This window comes from Dreissena polymorpha, chromosome 2 (genome assembly GCF_020536995.1).
Source record: "Dreissena polymorpha isolate Duluth1 chromosome 2, UMN_Dpol_1.0, whole genome shotgun sequence".
Taxonomy (NCBI): domain Eukaryota; kingdom Metazoa; phylum Mollusca; class Bivalvia; order Myida; family Dreissenidae; genus Dreissena; species Dreissena polymorpha.
The window spans coordinates 78166697-78184354 of NC_068356.1; the positions used below are offsets into that span (position 1 = coordinate 78166697).

Sequence of the window (17658 nt, forward strand, 5' to 3'; positions counted from 1 at the left end):
GGCGACCTTGACCTTGGAGATATCGACGTAATTCTTTCGCGCGATACACTGTCCAGAGATGGTGAACAAATGTGCCAAATAATTTAAAAATTTCAAAATGAACGACATAATTATGGCCTGGACAAGCTCATTTATGGCCATATTTGACCTTTGAACTCAAAGTGTGACCTTGACCTTGGAGATATCGACGTAATTCTTTCGCGCGACACACAGTCCAATGATGGTGAACAAATGTGCCAATGATTTTAAAATCTCACAATTAACGACAAAGTTATGGCCCGGACAAGCTTGTTCCGCCCGCCTGCCAGCCCGCCGACATTGGCCAATCTAATAACCAGTTTTTTCCTCCGGAAAACCTGGTTAAAAAGTTGCCCAATCACAACACAGCGATTCAATATGCCTGCAACAAGTATTGATTTTATGCACAATTTTTTTACACAATAAAAAACAATTGTCCTAATCCTCTGTTACAGTCATACAACAGCTGTTAAGAATATAATCATATTTATAATGATATTTGCCCTTTACAGTGCCATGTGCACTCACATCATATTAGTCTATGACCATTTGTTTAGTGTAAACATAGAAGACATCTCTTCCTGGAAAGTTCTCCATCATATGATCATCATATGTAAATAGAGGACAAATACACTCATTGCTCAACACATGATAACAGAAGCTGCCGTGTGTAGCATAATTAAATCATGTGCTAAAAAAAGAAAACATCTTGATACAGGTAGGATCATGGCATTTTCGTATTTTAGTTCGCACAAGAAAGTCTCTATGTTACATCAAAAGTACAACAATACTAATATTAAAGTAAGCTTTGAACGTGAACAAATATCCCAAAAGAAAGTAATTACTAAAACTAGTTAAGATAAGTAACTTCATTAAAAAAAACAGTAACATGAGGCTGCATTATATAGTTTTGTTAGAGGTTCAAACAACAACAAAACCAAATATATATAAAAGAAGTTAAGCACAGTTGTTTGATCTCCATTCAAACAAAAAAGCATACATAACATATAACTGACATTTAGGTGTACAGAACTGTATCCAACAAAATGGTGACATTTGCCATTTAATCTCATGTATCTTTATCCCTAGTCAGCAAGCGTTTGTGGGCACAGTAAACACACAAACTTGTTACAGAAATGTAGATTCTAAAGTTGCTCAGCTGAGAGACATAATGATTTTCATGTTCATCAAGCATCAAACTACAGAGATTTAATTTCTGGGGCTGTTTCTTTTAGTTGACCTTTTGGCCCACCTCTAACTCTATTTGACAAAATTTTGAATGTTCTCAACATATAAATGGTACAGAAGAAATACAAGAAATTTAACTAGAGCTTTGTCAAGGGCGTGACGAATACCCCCACATGCTGCATTGACACAGAATATTTTGCATGTCGTCTTCACAAAAAACAGCGGACACCATGCTCAATGTTTAAAACCCACTAAGTGAACTAGTTTTTGACCCGGCATGGCCCATGTTGGAACTTGACCTACACATCATCTGGATACAACTTCTGACCAAGTGTGGTGAAGATCGGATGAAAACTACTTGAATTAGAGAGCGGACACCATTCTGAATGTTAAAAAACGCACAAAGTGACCCTGTGATCTAGTTTTTGGCCCGGCATGGCCCATGTTCAAACTTGGCGTAGAGATCATCTAGATAAAACTTCTGGTCAAGTTTGGTGAAGATATTGGATGAAAACTACTTGAATTAGAGAGCGGACAACATGCTGAATGTTTAAAACGCACTAAGTGACACCGTGACCTAGTTTTTGACCTGGCATGACCCATATTCAAACTTGACCTAGACATTATCTAGATGCAACTTATGACTAAGTTTGGTGAAGATCGGATGATCACTACTTGAATTAGAGAGCCGACACCATGCTCAATGTTTAAAATGCACTAAGTGACCTCGTGACCTAGTTTTTGACCTGCCATGACCCATGTTCGAACTTGACCTAGACATCATACAACTTCTGACCAAGTTTGGTGAATCTCGGATGAAAACTACTTGCATTAGAGAGCAAACACCATGCTCAATGTTTAAAACGCACTTAGTGACCCTGTGACCTAGTTTTTGACCCGGCATGACCCATATTCAAACTTGACCTCGACATCATCTAGATACAACAAGTTTGGTGAAGATCGGATGAAAACAACTTGAATTAGAGAGCGGACACTTAATTACAGACCGACCGACAGACAAGTTCACTCCTATATACCCCCCTAAACCTCGTTTGTGGGGTTATAACAATTATCCAGCGAAACAAAAAGCTTCTAGTGTTAACAAGCTTTTATTCGACTTGGTGATTAATGCCATAGTTTCATGCCCCCCCAAAGGAGATCTCTGAAACAATATTCTGTGTAAATTTCATAGCAATTGTCTTGTCCTGATCTATAGAGAATTAATTAAGAAATTATTGACCTTAAATGATTAATGACGAAAAAGAACCAAAAGCGACTAAAAAACTCTTAATCAGCAAGCCAATATCATGAAATGAATTCTACAGAAAGGAATAATAATTATACACCCTTGTTGCTAAAATGTCACATGTAAACTGTCAGATGGTACATGACAAATATTCAACAACATTAAGGCAGGCCATAATCAAAACATCAACCACTTCCTGGCCGTTGTCTCTACCCTTCCTGTTGCACGAAGGGGTTTGCTATAGATTCCATGCCGTCCGACGGACATATCAACACCACAGAGGTACCCCTACACACAACTAGGCCCAGACTTCTTGTGTCCTCAGTGAGCTTGAATGGATCATCAGGATCTGTGAAAGAAACCAAAGAGGATATAGGTGCAATAACATATTTTATGATCTTCACTAGTTATATTTTAAATACCGTACATGTACACATTTTACTTTTTTTCACTATGCTAAAAACAAGCCTTCACTTCATAAATACGCATTTTATACTGTTTACTACTTGGTTCAAACAAAAGGGAAATATATTATGTTGCCTGGTTTTGTTATGTTATAGTGCATTAATCAATATTCAAATGCACAGAATATGTTGAACAAAGTAGCATTATGGAAACTGTGTTTGATGAACGTTCAGGACCATAAATGTTTAACATTACTATGACGAGTCAAAACATAATTGTTTTTTGAAGTGTGCTTTTTCTCTTCTTCTTTTTTTATTATTATTGTTAATCGTTATGATATGAATAATAATATCTTTTATTTAATTTAAATTATTTATTTGTATAGAATTGTGTTGTTGTTTTTCATCTATAGAAGTAGGTAATCAAACATGTATTTCCTTTGTATTTGGGAGCAGTCACATGATTTTCCCTCAGTACATTGGGCAGCCGCACTATTTTGAACAGTTCCTTTCAGCCTTACAGCTCCAGGGCAACAGTTAAAAATATTGCCTTCTACTTTGGAGACATAATTAATATTTGGCTGTCCCCTAATGTCAATACAATATCTGTATAATGTTATATTGCCCTCCATAATATTCAAACTGCACACAATAATGTGTAAAGTAACATTAAGGTTATTATTATAATTAATTACTATTATTATTATTATAATTATATATAATATGGTAATTATTTTCATAAGAAGTAGATAATAAAACAGATATTTCATGGTCATTTTAAGACAGTCTGTCAAATCATTTTCCGTCAGCATCCTGGGCTATATTTTTAACTCTGTAATGTTCTAAATATTGCCTTCTCCACTTTGAGAAAACAATTTAACTGTTTTAATATTAGTTTGTCAAAAAAGTTCAAAGATCAATTACTAGTATTTAAATAAGTAAAGATCCACTTATTAATATTTTGTATGCAATAAAATTATTAAATACAGTGTTTTTGACATAAACAATTAAAATTGAATTTATCACTTAACACTTTTCTTATTATCATTATAAATGTATATTAATTATAACTTACCTCTTAAAAATTCTGTGGTGTCATCTAATACAAGGTTCAATAAAGGATCATACCCCTTTAAGATGCCGCTAGCTGTAAATACAAACATAAACAGTTAATGAACTCTCTAAAGATGCATCACATATGCATAACAAACCAGTTTTTATGTTGAGTTTTAAAGTAAGGAAAGTAACTGCTGGCATATAAAGTTTTCTAATAAAAATCTTTTCATGGAAGCACTCTTGATAAGGATTGAGGAAATTATTTACAGTTCTCTTCAAACACAGGGAAAAAGGAGTAACCACAACATAATTTGACAGGAGTAGAATGGTATTACTATTTATTTTAAAACAAAACAATGTGTTAAGGCATAACTTATTAACTTATCTCTAGCAATAATGTTGACATAAAGTCTCGAATAATGAAGAAAAAACGTACCATATCTATCTTGCACTTGCGCAAAAGCCTTTCTCGAAACTACCTTATCATTAAAACTTGCCTACTAATGACCTATCGAGTATCAATTTCTGCTACACAATTTACTACTTTCTTACCTCATACAATAGAGTGACTAAATAAGGTGACATCCCTAATACAATTTCTAATAAGAGCTATGTTCGTGAAATACAATGCCTCTTACTGTGCCGTTTTAAAGCCATATATTTGACCTTGAAGGATGACATTGACCTTTCACCACTCAAAATGTGCAACTCCGTGAGATACGCATGCATGCAAAATATGGAGTTCCTATCTTCAAAATTGCAAAATTTGACCTCGACCTTAAAGGATGACCTTGACCTTTCACCACTCAAAACGTGCAGGTCCATGAGATACACATGCATGCCAAATATTGAGTTGCTATCTTCAATATTGCAAAATTTGACCTTTGACCTTGAAGGATGACCTTGACCTTCCATCACTAAAAATGTGCAGCTCCATGAGATACACATGCATGCCAAATACATTTGTATCAAGTTGCTATCTTCAATATTGCAAAATTTTGACCTTTGACCTTGAAGGATGACCTTGACTTTAACCTTTCACCACACAAAATGTGCAGCTCCATGAGATAGGCATGCATGCCAAATATCGAGTTGCTATCTTCAATATTGCCGAGTTGCTATCTTCAATATTGCAAAATTTGACCTTTGACCTTGAAGGATGACCTTGACCTTTTACCACTCAAAATGTGCAGCTTAATCAGATACTTATGCATGCTAAATATCGAGTTGCTATCTTCAATATTGCAAAATTTGACCTTGGACCTTGAAGGATGACCTTGACCTTTCACCACTCAAAATGTGCAGATACATGAGATATGCATAAATGCCGAATATCGAGTTGCTATCTTCAATATTGCAAAATTTTACCTTTGACCTTGACCTTGAAGGATGACCTTGACCTTTACCTTTCACCACTCAAAATGTGCAGCTCCATGAGATACACATGCATGCCAAATATCAAGTTGCTATCTTCAATATTGCAAAATTTGACCTTTGACCTTGACCTTGAAGGATGACATTGACCTTGACCTTTAACCACTCAAAATGTTCAGCTCCATGAGATACACATGCATGCGGCAAAAGTAATGGGCAATGTTAAAGTTTTCGGATGGACGGACGGACTGACTGACGGACGGACGGACGGACTGATGAACAGACAGACAGAGGACTGACAGACAGTTCAAAAACTAAATGCCACCCATCGGAAGCATAAAAAAATTATGGCGAATATTAAAGTTTTCGGACGGACGGACAGATGCCATATGATATATTTGACATTTGACCTTGAAGGATGACCTTGACCTTTCACCACTCAAAATGTGCAGCTCCATGAGATACACATGCATGCCAAATATCAAGTTGCTATCTTCAATATTGAAAAAGATATGGCCAATGTTAAAGTTTTCGGACAGACGGACAGATGTCATATATTTTACATTTGACCTTGAAGGATTACCTTGACCTTAACCTTTCACCACTCAAAATGTTCAGCTCCATGAGATACACATGAATGCCAAATATAAAGTTGCTATCTTCAATATTGAAAAAGTTATGGTCAATGTAAAAGTTTTCAGACGGACAGACAGACGCCATATATTTGAAATTTGACCTTGAAGGAAGACCTTGACCTTTCACCACTCAAAATGTGCAGCTCAATGAGATGCACATGCATGCCAAACATCAAGTTGCTATGTTCAATATTGAAAAAGTTAAGGCCATTAAAGTTTTCGGACGAACGGACAGACTGACTGACTGACGGACAGTTCAACTGCTATATGCATCCTACCTGGAGCATAAAAATCATTCCACTTCTCCTAAAACTGGGCTAAGGTCTCATTTTACCCAATGTTTATCAGCAGAACTAAAGGTAAGCATCATGGAAAAGCACAATTGAGATAAGTTTACATATGGGCTGTGCTATGTGAAAAGGGGGTTTATTGCATGTGCTTACAGTGACGTCCCAGATTAGCCAGTGCAGTCTGCACAGGCTAATTAGGAACAACACTTTCTGCTTTTATAATAACTTTCATTTAAAGCGGGTATATACGATTTTTTATGTGTTTAATTGTAATATATTGATAAAATATGTTACAATAACACAAAATAAGCAAGAAAAATTATACATTAAAGCCGAATTTCATAAAATGCAGCAAAGACAAATTAGCCCCCCGAGCCGATAGTGACATACATATTTTCCTACAATAACCGAAGCATTCGTCTTTGTATTAGGATCGGAGTTAGTGTTTGTGTGTCATAGGAATAGATATCGTTGCAGGAATTCAAATAAACTGCTAAACTAAGTTTCGATTCAAATTGCACATGTATGGTTTACATGCTGGCAAATTCAGCTGTACAGCCGTGTTCAATTTCAGAATTAAAAATCTGGTTTATTTCGCATTTTTCGACACAAGTTTTTCTTATCTTTTATTTTAATTTAAATTGAACTATATATATAATAAGTTTTTTACACAGTTTATATAAATTCATAAATATTTGACAAAATCGTATATACCCACTTTAAAGAAAGCCGCTTCAAGCAAAAATCCAGTTTAGGTCGAAAGTTTATGCCTGATTATCCTGTTTAAACATTAAGCCCCTTTTCACAGAGCATGGCAGATTATGGCCCATATCATTTACAAAATAATACTGGGTTTACCCTCACGACCACCACTGAACTTCACACGGATTGGCTTTTCAAGGTATTTTGACAAGTCAAGGATGGTCTCCTTCTTCTTCTTTTCCTTGTCCACAGCACTGCCTTTGTCAGTCTGAAAAACAAACATTACACATTCATGTACATTTGTACCTCTTAATAGTCATAATTGTTGGATAGATAACTTGTATAGCTTGTTGGTAAACATACAACAAAATAAGTAATATAACCCAAGGCTCAGCCTGCTAGTAGGTTATTATTTGAGGAAGAGGTGACATCTCCGTCAGCTGAAATTAGGGAACAGTGAGTTACATGTAACTTATAGTAGAATCGGTTTCTGTTAAGCGTTAAATCAACTCTTCACTTTTTTCATACCGTGGTTACATACCTCATAACACCATGCCCCTCATCATTAATCAGAAACATCAGAAACAATTAAAATTTTGGGGGATAACATAAACAAATACAAACAAGCACACTTAAGTGTTAATGTTGTGTTCTTGATGTATTTAACTGAGATAAATTACCTTATTCAAGCCTTAACCAGCTTTGTATGTAGTAAATGATAAGCCTCATTCCTGTGTAATTAATTTCTTTCATAGAGGTTGAAATGGGTGGTTGATTTCAAAAGGCCGCATTTCATTTATTTAAAGACATATAATTAGAGTATAAAAGCTATAATTTTGTTTTTTGTCATTGATTGTAGATTATGATGGTACTTTTATAATGTAGATTTTTTTTTGTACAGGAGTATAAACTTATAAAAACTGTAATAAAACCAGTAACGTTCAATATCTATTTACTCCATTGAACACTTAAGCAAATTAGCATTGGATCCAATTTAAATTTCGTTGCAAATATTTTATTATATCAGAGATTCCAGACAATTCTGACCTGTAATCAAGCAACATATTTATTGCTAGTGCCAGGAAAAACTTTTTGCAGAAGAGGTCTTCTAATTTCCATATTCGTGAGTGTGGTTTCAATTGGCCATTTTTATAGCTTTGCAGAAGCATAGTTAAATAGCATACAGCAATTAATCAAGAAATCATCTAATAACAACTACAAGGACTAAATGGCTCCGGACAGTCCATTTCAATGCTCAACTTTGCACAACCTGTAAACCAGGCAAAATAATGGCAATAACTCCTTTATCCAGCAATTCCATAAATGAAATGGATTTTAATCAGTCAATTTCTGGCACAAAGTAAATCATTACATGTAAAAGGAGAAGAAGTCACTTCTCACTAACCTAATTAAAGAGCAAAATTAATATGCCTCTTGCAAAGTTATCTCCCGTGTCGCCCTTATGGCTTAGCCTTAATATTACAATATTATTTTTCACCATTTGGGTAATGGTGCCAGGATTGGGAAAAATAAAACTATTTCAACCAAAATTTGGAAATTCTTTTTTTTTTTATAATAAATGTTTCAAAGATCAGTGTATTATGATTGGTTGAATAGACACAATATCTATCTCGCAGGGTATTCCCGAGATAATCAATAGTGTATTTTCAAATTCGGAATACTTGGCTTTTTCCATTGCAAAAACTTACACATGTTGATGACCTGTTGAGGTGTTTGAAACTTTGGATTAAAATTAGTATTATGCAAGCACACCACATCATGTAAGTTGTTTTGATTTGCCCATTAGTGATACATATATATGATCTGTTTGTGTTTATTGATGCAGTGAAAAAATTTCATGTCCATTTTGCGCTTTTTGTGCATTAAAATTACCAAAAGCGCATGTGACAAAAATTTCTGCGTCTAAAAAAGCGAATTGATTCTCAAGAAAGACAAAATCAGAAAGATACTTGTCAATACATAACACGGCCCAAAATTTTCCACATTTTATCTGAACACAAAAGGTGATTTTTTACTGTAACACCGGCTATATGTGTACTGCGTCATACTAAATTATTACGGTAATATCTGCGTTTCATACTGGTTCTCTGCTTTGTGCATGAACTATAAGGTTGAATAAGACAATGTAAAACCATCCAAGCGTTTGCATCTGCTTTCTCTTTCTGAACTGTCAAAATGCCACCCCCAAAAAATTAAAACCCTGCCAAGATCAATTAACTTTGAAGGCTGCATTAGGAATTGCCGAAAGAAATAAACATGTAGCATCATCCGAGCTCATTGTTTTTGAAAAAAAAACGCATCGTTTCAGCACATTTTAAAAACTCATTGGTTAAAAATGAAAAATTAGCTCAGTTGATGATAGAAAATATTACAGTGTTTTTCCTCTATATAAAGTTGGTACCGTAAAACGGCACCATTCCCAATGAGACAATTTTTCCCAATGTCAAAATGATAAACTCCCAATTCACAAAAAAAATCCCAATTTGCAGAAAAAAAGTTGACAACCTGCATACGCACAGGTTAATCCCTTTTGTCAAAACATCGCAGTCTACACAATAGGTCAGTATACCTGCTAAGCGTGTTTTTGCAACAACCAACACTTAATCCAGTTGTGTCCAGATTTTCTGTTTACTGAGTACTGTCTAAAGTATACAGATTCTATAATGAATCATCTAAAAACCGAAACGATAAAGATATAGCATGTTTGATTTTTAATTAATTTTGAGGAAATGTCTATTCAAAATCATTTGCGATATAATTTAGTTAAAATGAACAACAAAAGTTTTAACCAAAAATAAAATATTTCAAATGTCTCTATGCTACTTTTTATTGGAACAAAGAATGAACCCACACACGAAATATATATGACTTGTGCACTGTTGATTTGAAGCTAGAATTTGATAACATGGCATTAACATTAAAATTCAAAAGCGTGTTTCAGATTAGGCCTAAAAAAAAAAATCGTTTATTTCCACTGACATTGCCAAAAAAATTAGGGTAGGTAGGTAGGCAAATAATTTTATTTTTGAAAATAATTTTTTTTTTAGAAATTGTCGTACATGGTGCATTTTCTTCTCATGTTTTGTGTATAACTGTATGTACAATAATTTGATGATGTCTGTAATGCTATATGACTATATTTAAATGCTTTTATGAAATAAAAACTTGCTGTTCATTAATATTGAATGTGTTGCTTTCCTTAATTCCGAGTTTAATGTTGACTTCTGGCAACGGCTTAAATATACCATTTTATGACCAATAAAAGGCATAACTATAACAAGTCACAGAGAGCTTGACCCTCAGTGTCTATAGGGATTCAGTGTTGTTATACTTTCTGGTCCTTTGGGTTCATGCAGTGTATTCTATATTATTTATTATTTATAATATATTAAATACCTCAAAAGCAGTGCTACGGGAACGCCAGTGGTGTTGCATTAAACATTATCACCATGGAAAGACCCAATCAAACCGGATGTGCTTTTATATTTCTTGGATGCAGTTAATGTTCCCAAAGGACCACATTTTCAGATTATATTATGTACTGGTGGCGTGGGGTCTATCTACCCATGAATTTCAGGAACAGAACAGAAAATGTATTATGACTTGTATTATATACATACAATTACACACACACACAAATCAATAAACAAGCACAAAATCAAATCACACCAAGCACAGAAAAGCAGAAATTTAATGCTTCTTGTATCAAACTATACTTATAAATTTAAACAAGAAATGTGTTTGTTAGAAACACCATTTCCCCTACTGCGCCGCTTTGAAGCTAAATCTTTGACCTTGAAGGATGACCTTGACCTTTCACCACTCAAAATGTGCAGGTCCATGAGATACACATGCATGCCAGGTATGAAGTTGCTATCTTCAATCTTGCAAAAGTAATTGCAAATGTTAAAGTTGGGGCAAACAAACAAACAAACAAATGAACCAACATACAGGGCAAAAACAATATGTCCCCCACTTTAGCACTATGACTGTGCTTGCCCTGAAAATGATAACATTTTTACTTATTAAATATAACTAGAATTTTGACATGGACAATTATGCTTGGACAGAGACAAATACACTATATATACAGTAGACAAAATGAAAAATGGCTGAACTGTTTGCAGTCAGAAGTCCTACCATAATGATCATCTTTACATTCAGCTGTGAAAGTTGAAGCAAAATTTGTCAAGCAGAGGAGTTGAACACACACAATTTTGTAATAATAAATTCAAAAGTGAAAAAAAAAGACAAAGGACCATAATCCTGCCAGAAATAATTCTAGGCAATATTCATTTCTTGGAGATCCAATGTAAAAGTTTAGTAGAGATGCACCCAGTCGTTAAAGAGGATTTTAAAACATGAAATCTTTAAACTTTGTATTCCATTGTGGAAAAAAAATTGCTATCTTGAATTGCCAATTACAAAACCATCCAGCAAGCTATTAAAACAGTCAGTTGCAGACCATTTGAATGACTTAAAATTGTCAAAACTTTGGCAAAGACACAAACTGGTATTACTTTTTCCTTCAACAGTACAGTCAAGTTACCATTACCGGATCAGTAGCGTAATTAAGTTGTGCTGGTGAAAAACAATGAACGGTTTGAGACTTCTTTAACACCAGTTTGATTAAAAATTACCGTTGCTAACTGATTCAGCACATAGTCTTATTTTTACACGCAGACAAAATCTTAAACATCAATCAAAACTGAAATGGACTTTTGCATGCCGAAAGACTACTAAATGGCCTTTAAAATAATGGGTAAACTTCTTACTTTCCAACAGTGTTATAGCAAGTGGCCACAAAAAATGTTCAACCTCGATTTGGAAACGAGACAGAAGTCAACAAAGTCGTATATACATGTCAGCAAAACATACCGAAATGTTTGACAAAGAGACGCTCCAATTACGACTCAATCAATGCGTTTAAATAATAGGCCTTGAAGATGCTTTGTGCAAAATATCATCTAACAATTTCAACTATTTATCGCAAAACGCAGTCTTGAACATCAAAGTGATCCGCTATGCGCAATGATCCGGTAATGGCGCTGGGCGCCGCCATCTTGTTTATGTTGAAAGTTTAATGTACGGCCCCGATAACGTTGAACGCTTATTGAGCGCGCCGAAAATATACGCGGTCCGATTTTTTTCGAATTTTGGGCTAAAAAAAGATTAGGACCGGCGGCAAAAAATTAGGTAGGGTCGGGCCACCGGAAACAAACAACTTTTTTTGTTACGCCTTACAAATTTAATTATGGTCTAAGAGAGTGCAACGAAACATTTACAGTTTTAGGTAATTAAATAAATAATAATTTGTTAAACTTCTCAACTTGGCGAAATATATATTATTAATGACGGTATGAAGAATAAATTGCACAATTTCCACGATGATTACACAGGGTTGCCATCATCAGTCTCTTCAGTAACTGGCCACAATTTTTTTCGCGGAGGAGTACACCGTAATTACTGATTAGTTTAGTAGGTACAGCAATGCCACAGAACCACTGAAACTATCCATTGATAGTGAAACAGGGTTTTTCACGCATAACTAATTCACAATCATTCACATCTTCAGTGCCATGGAGCCATACTCTTATACTATACAACTCGTTCAGTAGTATGTAACAAATTATAGTGTAAAATGAACACAGCCAAACAGATTACCGGTACTGATTATCAATCGCGCATATCTACAATGCTGAGTTTCAAAATTGGGGATTATGTATCAAATATTGAGTCCAGTGCATAGTTGTCAGATTTTGTTTATAGCAAATTTTCATTGACTGTCGAGTCTACTGACGCAAACCTTGTTCAGTCAGAGAAATATTCCTATGTTCCTATGGAACATGATGCTCAAGAGCCCCGATTTAGACCGTTGTTTCTTTCAAGAACGGCTTCAGTTAACAGAGTGTTTAGTTTAATAAACTCGTTATTTGTTGATAGAAACAGGACTTTGCAGGAAATCATTCACCACTTCAATCTAAATATGCAACTTTTTATTTGCATATGTTTTCTAAAGTTTTCAGCATAATTAATAAATTTCCCAATTTGGTTGAAAACGCCACTAATTTTCTGAATTTGGCCAGTACCGGCACCATTCCCAAAGTAGTAAGGAAAAACGCTGTATTATGTTGCTTACATAACCGATAACGGTACTGCCTGGATTCGAGGTGGAAGACTTGATATGAAATCAGATATGTAAACCAGTTGCAACTCCCAGCAACCAGAAGGGTCAATAGACCAATTCACGCGTGACGTCACGCGCACCTGCGTGTCTTTATCCGTGCTACTCTGGTAGGCAAAAGAAAGACACGATCAAAGGGGAGATATCGAGCACGATATTTATTGTCACGCTCTACATCTATATTAAATACATTATTTAATATATTTTGATATGTATACGATCATTTTTAGATTTTAGATTTAAACATCCCAAAAGTTGTTGTACTGTACTCAAACAAATAAGAATAAAAACAAACAATAAATAGATCGATTCCATGCACACAGCATATATTAACCTACCACTATGATAATCCGTAATCCATCTGTTATTAAGTATGTACAATTGCTGCAACTAAAGAACAGGGTCTGAACTAATAACACTTTGTTTATGTGTTCAGGAATCTTAGAGTATCAGATCAAATTTGTTAAATCGTATAACGTAATTTACCCATTGTTCATCTTATGTACCCCAATATACATTTGATTTATTCATACTCGTGTTTGTTGAAATATGTTTTCTGGCGCGTATCAATATCAACCACATGTCTGTGATGTTGACGAGGTACATTGTGCAAGTCAACTAAAAAAAGTCTTCCAAAACATTGAACTAAATTTTACAATTATATCATTCTGTAATCTGACCATAGCTGATTACATCAATGCACACATGATAAACTCGGTAGTATTATTGGCAAAATATTTTATTTTTAAATGCAAACAGGCAAACGGGAAAAAAACAACACCATAAATAGATTTTCTTGTGTCCTTTTAATAATATAATTTAACAACAGGAATTAATCGCGACTTTACAAAATAAATTACATATATTGTATATTCGTTGTGCGCTTTTTATGCTCAAAAAAAATGTAAATATACTTTGTGACATAGTTTCACCTACCTTAAAGCAACATATATGTATTTTTATTGTTATATACAAAATATATTATGTTGACGATGGGAGTAAAAAGGAAATTACTAAAAAAAGTATTGTCTGTCTGTCTAGGAAAACTAACACTTTGACACATTAAATTAATTTAATTTAATTGGTTTGATTTGATTGTTTGCATCAATCTTAAAATCGTGTTAGCCTTTGTATTCCGGTGTTTAATTGCCCCCTTTGTTCGGCACAAGCCGATTATCTCGTTTTGATCAGATATTGTCCCTACTTGAATAACAGCAAAGTGTCATAAACTACAGCAGGGACCTATACAAACAATAGGTCCCTGACCACAGGTGGTATATGAAAGTCTGGTCATTAAACACAATTGATGGTACCACCATGTCTTCTCTTTCTAGTACCGGTAGTATTGAGCAGTTATTTGGGGTTGAGTAATATACCGCCAAAGTTCAACTGTTCAATAAGATATGCTACATATCGTAAAAAAATATAAAATAATTTGTCCAGTATATATTAACAGAATATGTACGCTTTGAAGATACTAGCCTGTTTGCCGGTAATTTATAACAAAACTAATTTAATAAATGGTAAATGTACATATAATCATTAAACGTATTTAGCGGGTACCGGTTAATTAAAACTACGTCATTCCGTTTGAAGATTGAATGTTACGGCCATGCACAAACGACATCATGAAAACAAGAAATTACGTATGACAACCGGGGTAAATAATATTTGCGAAAAATAAAAAAACAATGTAGATATATATTATAAAATGTAAGATATTTGTCACTCATATACACTTGTAAAGGAATTTCAATATACATGAATTCACAGGTTAATTTGCATCATGTGAAGTTGTGTTTTTCAGTTGTATGTTACGATTCATCTATAGTGTTATTCACCTTAAAAACAAATCATCCAATTTAAAAGAAAATGATCATAACATTTAAATACTGTCATGCACTTCGCTTTTAATAGGGCTTTGTTGTACCGGTATGTCAGATTTTAATGCACCCCTTTTCTTTCACTCATTTTTTTACCACACTCTCATACTCATACAATTGATAATTATAATTATATAATGGGGATGCTTTATTATTTTTTGTAATTTTTGAAGTCCTTCTGCAAGAAATACAACGGCTAATGCATAGCTTTGTTTTGTGAAATTGTCGGTGTTTAGTCTTCAGACCACCTTTACCTGGATGCTTATGACTAACGAGTATATATTTTTTTTATAGATAAGAATACATGTATTAATTAAACAATATTGACATTAAAAATGCAATATCTTTAATAGTATTAAGGTTATGATGTTGTTGTTAATGTTTTCGATATATTGACTAAACACGTGCCGTTATCTATATGACATAGTGTTTATCGTAACTGTACCCAGTGCTTTTGCCTACCAGCGCATCGCGCATGCGCAAAAATTCAGAATCAAAACAATAACAATGAATTGGTCAATAGATGGGAGTTGGATTATTGCAACTATGGCAAATGCAACCCACAGCCCGCCACGTTATCATTGAACGGGTCAATTTTCAAAAGGGTGTAGAATAAATGCCTACACTGTCATTTTAGAGCAACGATATGAAATGTCAATATCGAGTGGCACTTTGTCTTGACAAAATATAAACTAAAGGGACTATCCGAACCGTAAACCATGCAACTTGTTTGACTGAATCCGCTGTAAACTTATGAGTGTCATACGAAGAACGACTTAAAACATTGTCTTTCAACTAATTGAGAAATACCTGTTGTTGTTTTGGTGGCGCTGGAGTCGACATTATTCCGAGTTTTTAATCAAAACGTGCAGAAAGCGAAAATGCCGCACCGGAAGTTTACTTTTGATTAAATTAAAGCCTTGTAAAAACAGCAAGTGGAATAACGGACGTAGGAGGTGATGCACTATACTATTCCATGTAACTCAAACAAATGTATGGCAAGCGGTTCGACGCATAATCCCAAGAAACTAGGTTTCTCATGACAACCTAGGTTCTCAGAATGAGAACATAGGTTCTCATGAGAACCTAGGTTTTCAAATTAGAACCTAGGTTTTCATGAGAACCTAGGTTCTCATTTGAAAACCTAGGTTCTTATGAGGTTCTCATGAGAAACCTAGTTCCTTGCGGTTCGACGCATAATCCCAAGAATGTTTCTCATGAGAACCTAGGTTCTCAGAATGAGAACCTAGGTTCTCGCTTGAAGATTGCACATTGCTTCAAGAACCCAAGTTTTCAAATGAGAACCTAGGTTCTCATTTGAAAACCTAGGTTCTCATGAAAACCTAGGTTCTCAATTGAAAACCAAGGTTCTCATGAGAACCTAGGTTCTCGCTTGAAAATTGCACATGGCTTCAAGAACCCAAGTTTTCAAATGAGAACCTAGGTTTTCATGAGAACCTAGGTTCTCATTTGAAAACCTAGATTCTCATGAGAACCTAGGTTCTCAGTTGAAAACCTATGTTCTCATGAGAACCTATGTTCTCAGATTGAGAACCTAGGTTCTCATGAGAAACCTAGTTTCTTGCGGTTCGACGCATAATCCCAAGAAACTAGGTTTCTCATGAGAACCTAGGTGCTCAGAATGAGAACCTATGTTCTTGCTTGAAGATTGCACATGGCTTCAAGAACCCAAGTTTTCAAATGAGAAACCTCGTTTCTTGGGATTATTCGTCAAACCGCTTGCCATACAAATGCATTTTCTCTGTTTGTGTATATTTCGATTTCCCATATTAAACGTTCTTGAATAGCTATGTTTAAAGTATTTGTATATACATGAGAAGTTAAGCGCACATTTATTCTTATTTACATGGGGCTACATTTGAAGGAATATGTTCCATCTATCTCTATTTTCGCAAAGGCCTTGATAACAAGTACAACACGTCAACAAATTTAAGTCTTTTTATATTTAATATACGCCAGGCCCGTACCCAGGCCATGGCTGTCGAGTTATGAATTGTAAAATAATGTGCCCACTGAACATTTTTTCTATCATGGAAGGGTCCACAGTACACTTTCCCTCTATACAAACAGGCCCGTACCCAGGCCATGGGCTCTGTGTCCCGCCACCCCACCCCAGCTGGCTGTCGAGTTATGAATTGTAAAATAATGGGCCCACTGCACATTTTTCTATCATAGAAGGGCCCACAGATACACTTTCCCTCAATTCAAAAGAGCAGATATGTTTTATTGACACTGGTAAACAAAGGGGTTAGCCAGTGGAGATTAGTCCCCTAGGCAATGTTTTCTTATCGCCGTGTATACAAATTGATCTTGATGGCACAATTATCCCATGAACCTAGTGTACAGACTAACTCCTCCCTGACAGTCGCCTGCCAGGGCATTTCCCAGCCAATTTGAGAAAAGAAGTCAAGTAAAAATTGGGCATTTTTTAACGCGAAAACGCTCTATTGGAATGTATCAAATCTTTAAAAAAAATCTTGAAACAAATTTCAAGAATATATTAATGTAAGTATATATTATAATTAATAAAAAAACACGATCCTAAAACAATGCGAGGAAAACAGTATATAAACTTAAAACACTTTTTTGGGGGGGTGTAAGGGGGAATGGAAGCTGGATGCTATTGGGAAAGAGTA

The 17658-nt window shown here is 34.9% G+C and overlaps 1 protein-coding gene across 1 annotated transcript; it reads right to left on the reverse strand.

The window, feature by feature from the left end:
- Positions 1–742: 742 nt before the first annotated feature.
- On the reverse strand, positions 743–15961 carry LOC127867713 (U6 snRNA-associated Sm-like protein LSm7). The gene is made up of 4 exons (XM_052409055.1): positions 15812–15961; positions 7070–7181; positions 3932–4003; positions 743–2801 (listed from the first exon to the last, which is right to left on the reverse strand). Exons 1-4 carry the CDS (start codon positions 15842–15844, stop codon positions 2662–2664), a joined length of 357 nt encoding a protein of 118 aa, XP_052265015.1. The 5' UTR covers positions 15845–15961; the 3' UTR covers positions 743–2661.
- Positions 15962–17658: the final 1697 nt, after the last annotated feature.

Excerpts from the sequence above, each read along its gene's own strand:
- LOC127867713 (XM_052409055.1), bottom strand. The coding sequence starts at position 15,844 with ATGTCGACTCCAGCGCCACCAAAACAACAACAG. Across the intron at positions 7,182-15,811 it reads CGCCACCAAAACAACAACAG|ACTGACAAAGGCAGTGCTGT; the intron begins GTATTTCTCAAT and ends TTTGTTTTTCAG. Across the intron at positions 2,802-3,931 it reads CACCACAGAATTTTTAAGAG|ATCCTGATGATCCATTCAAG; the intron begins GTAAGTTATAAT and ends TTTCTTTCACAG.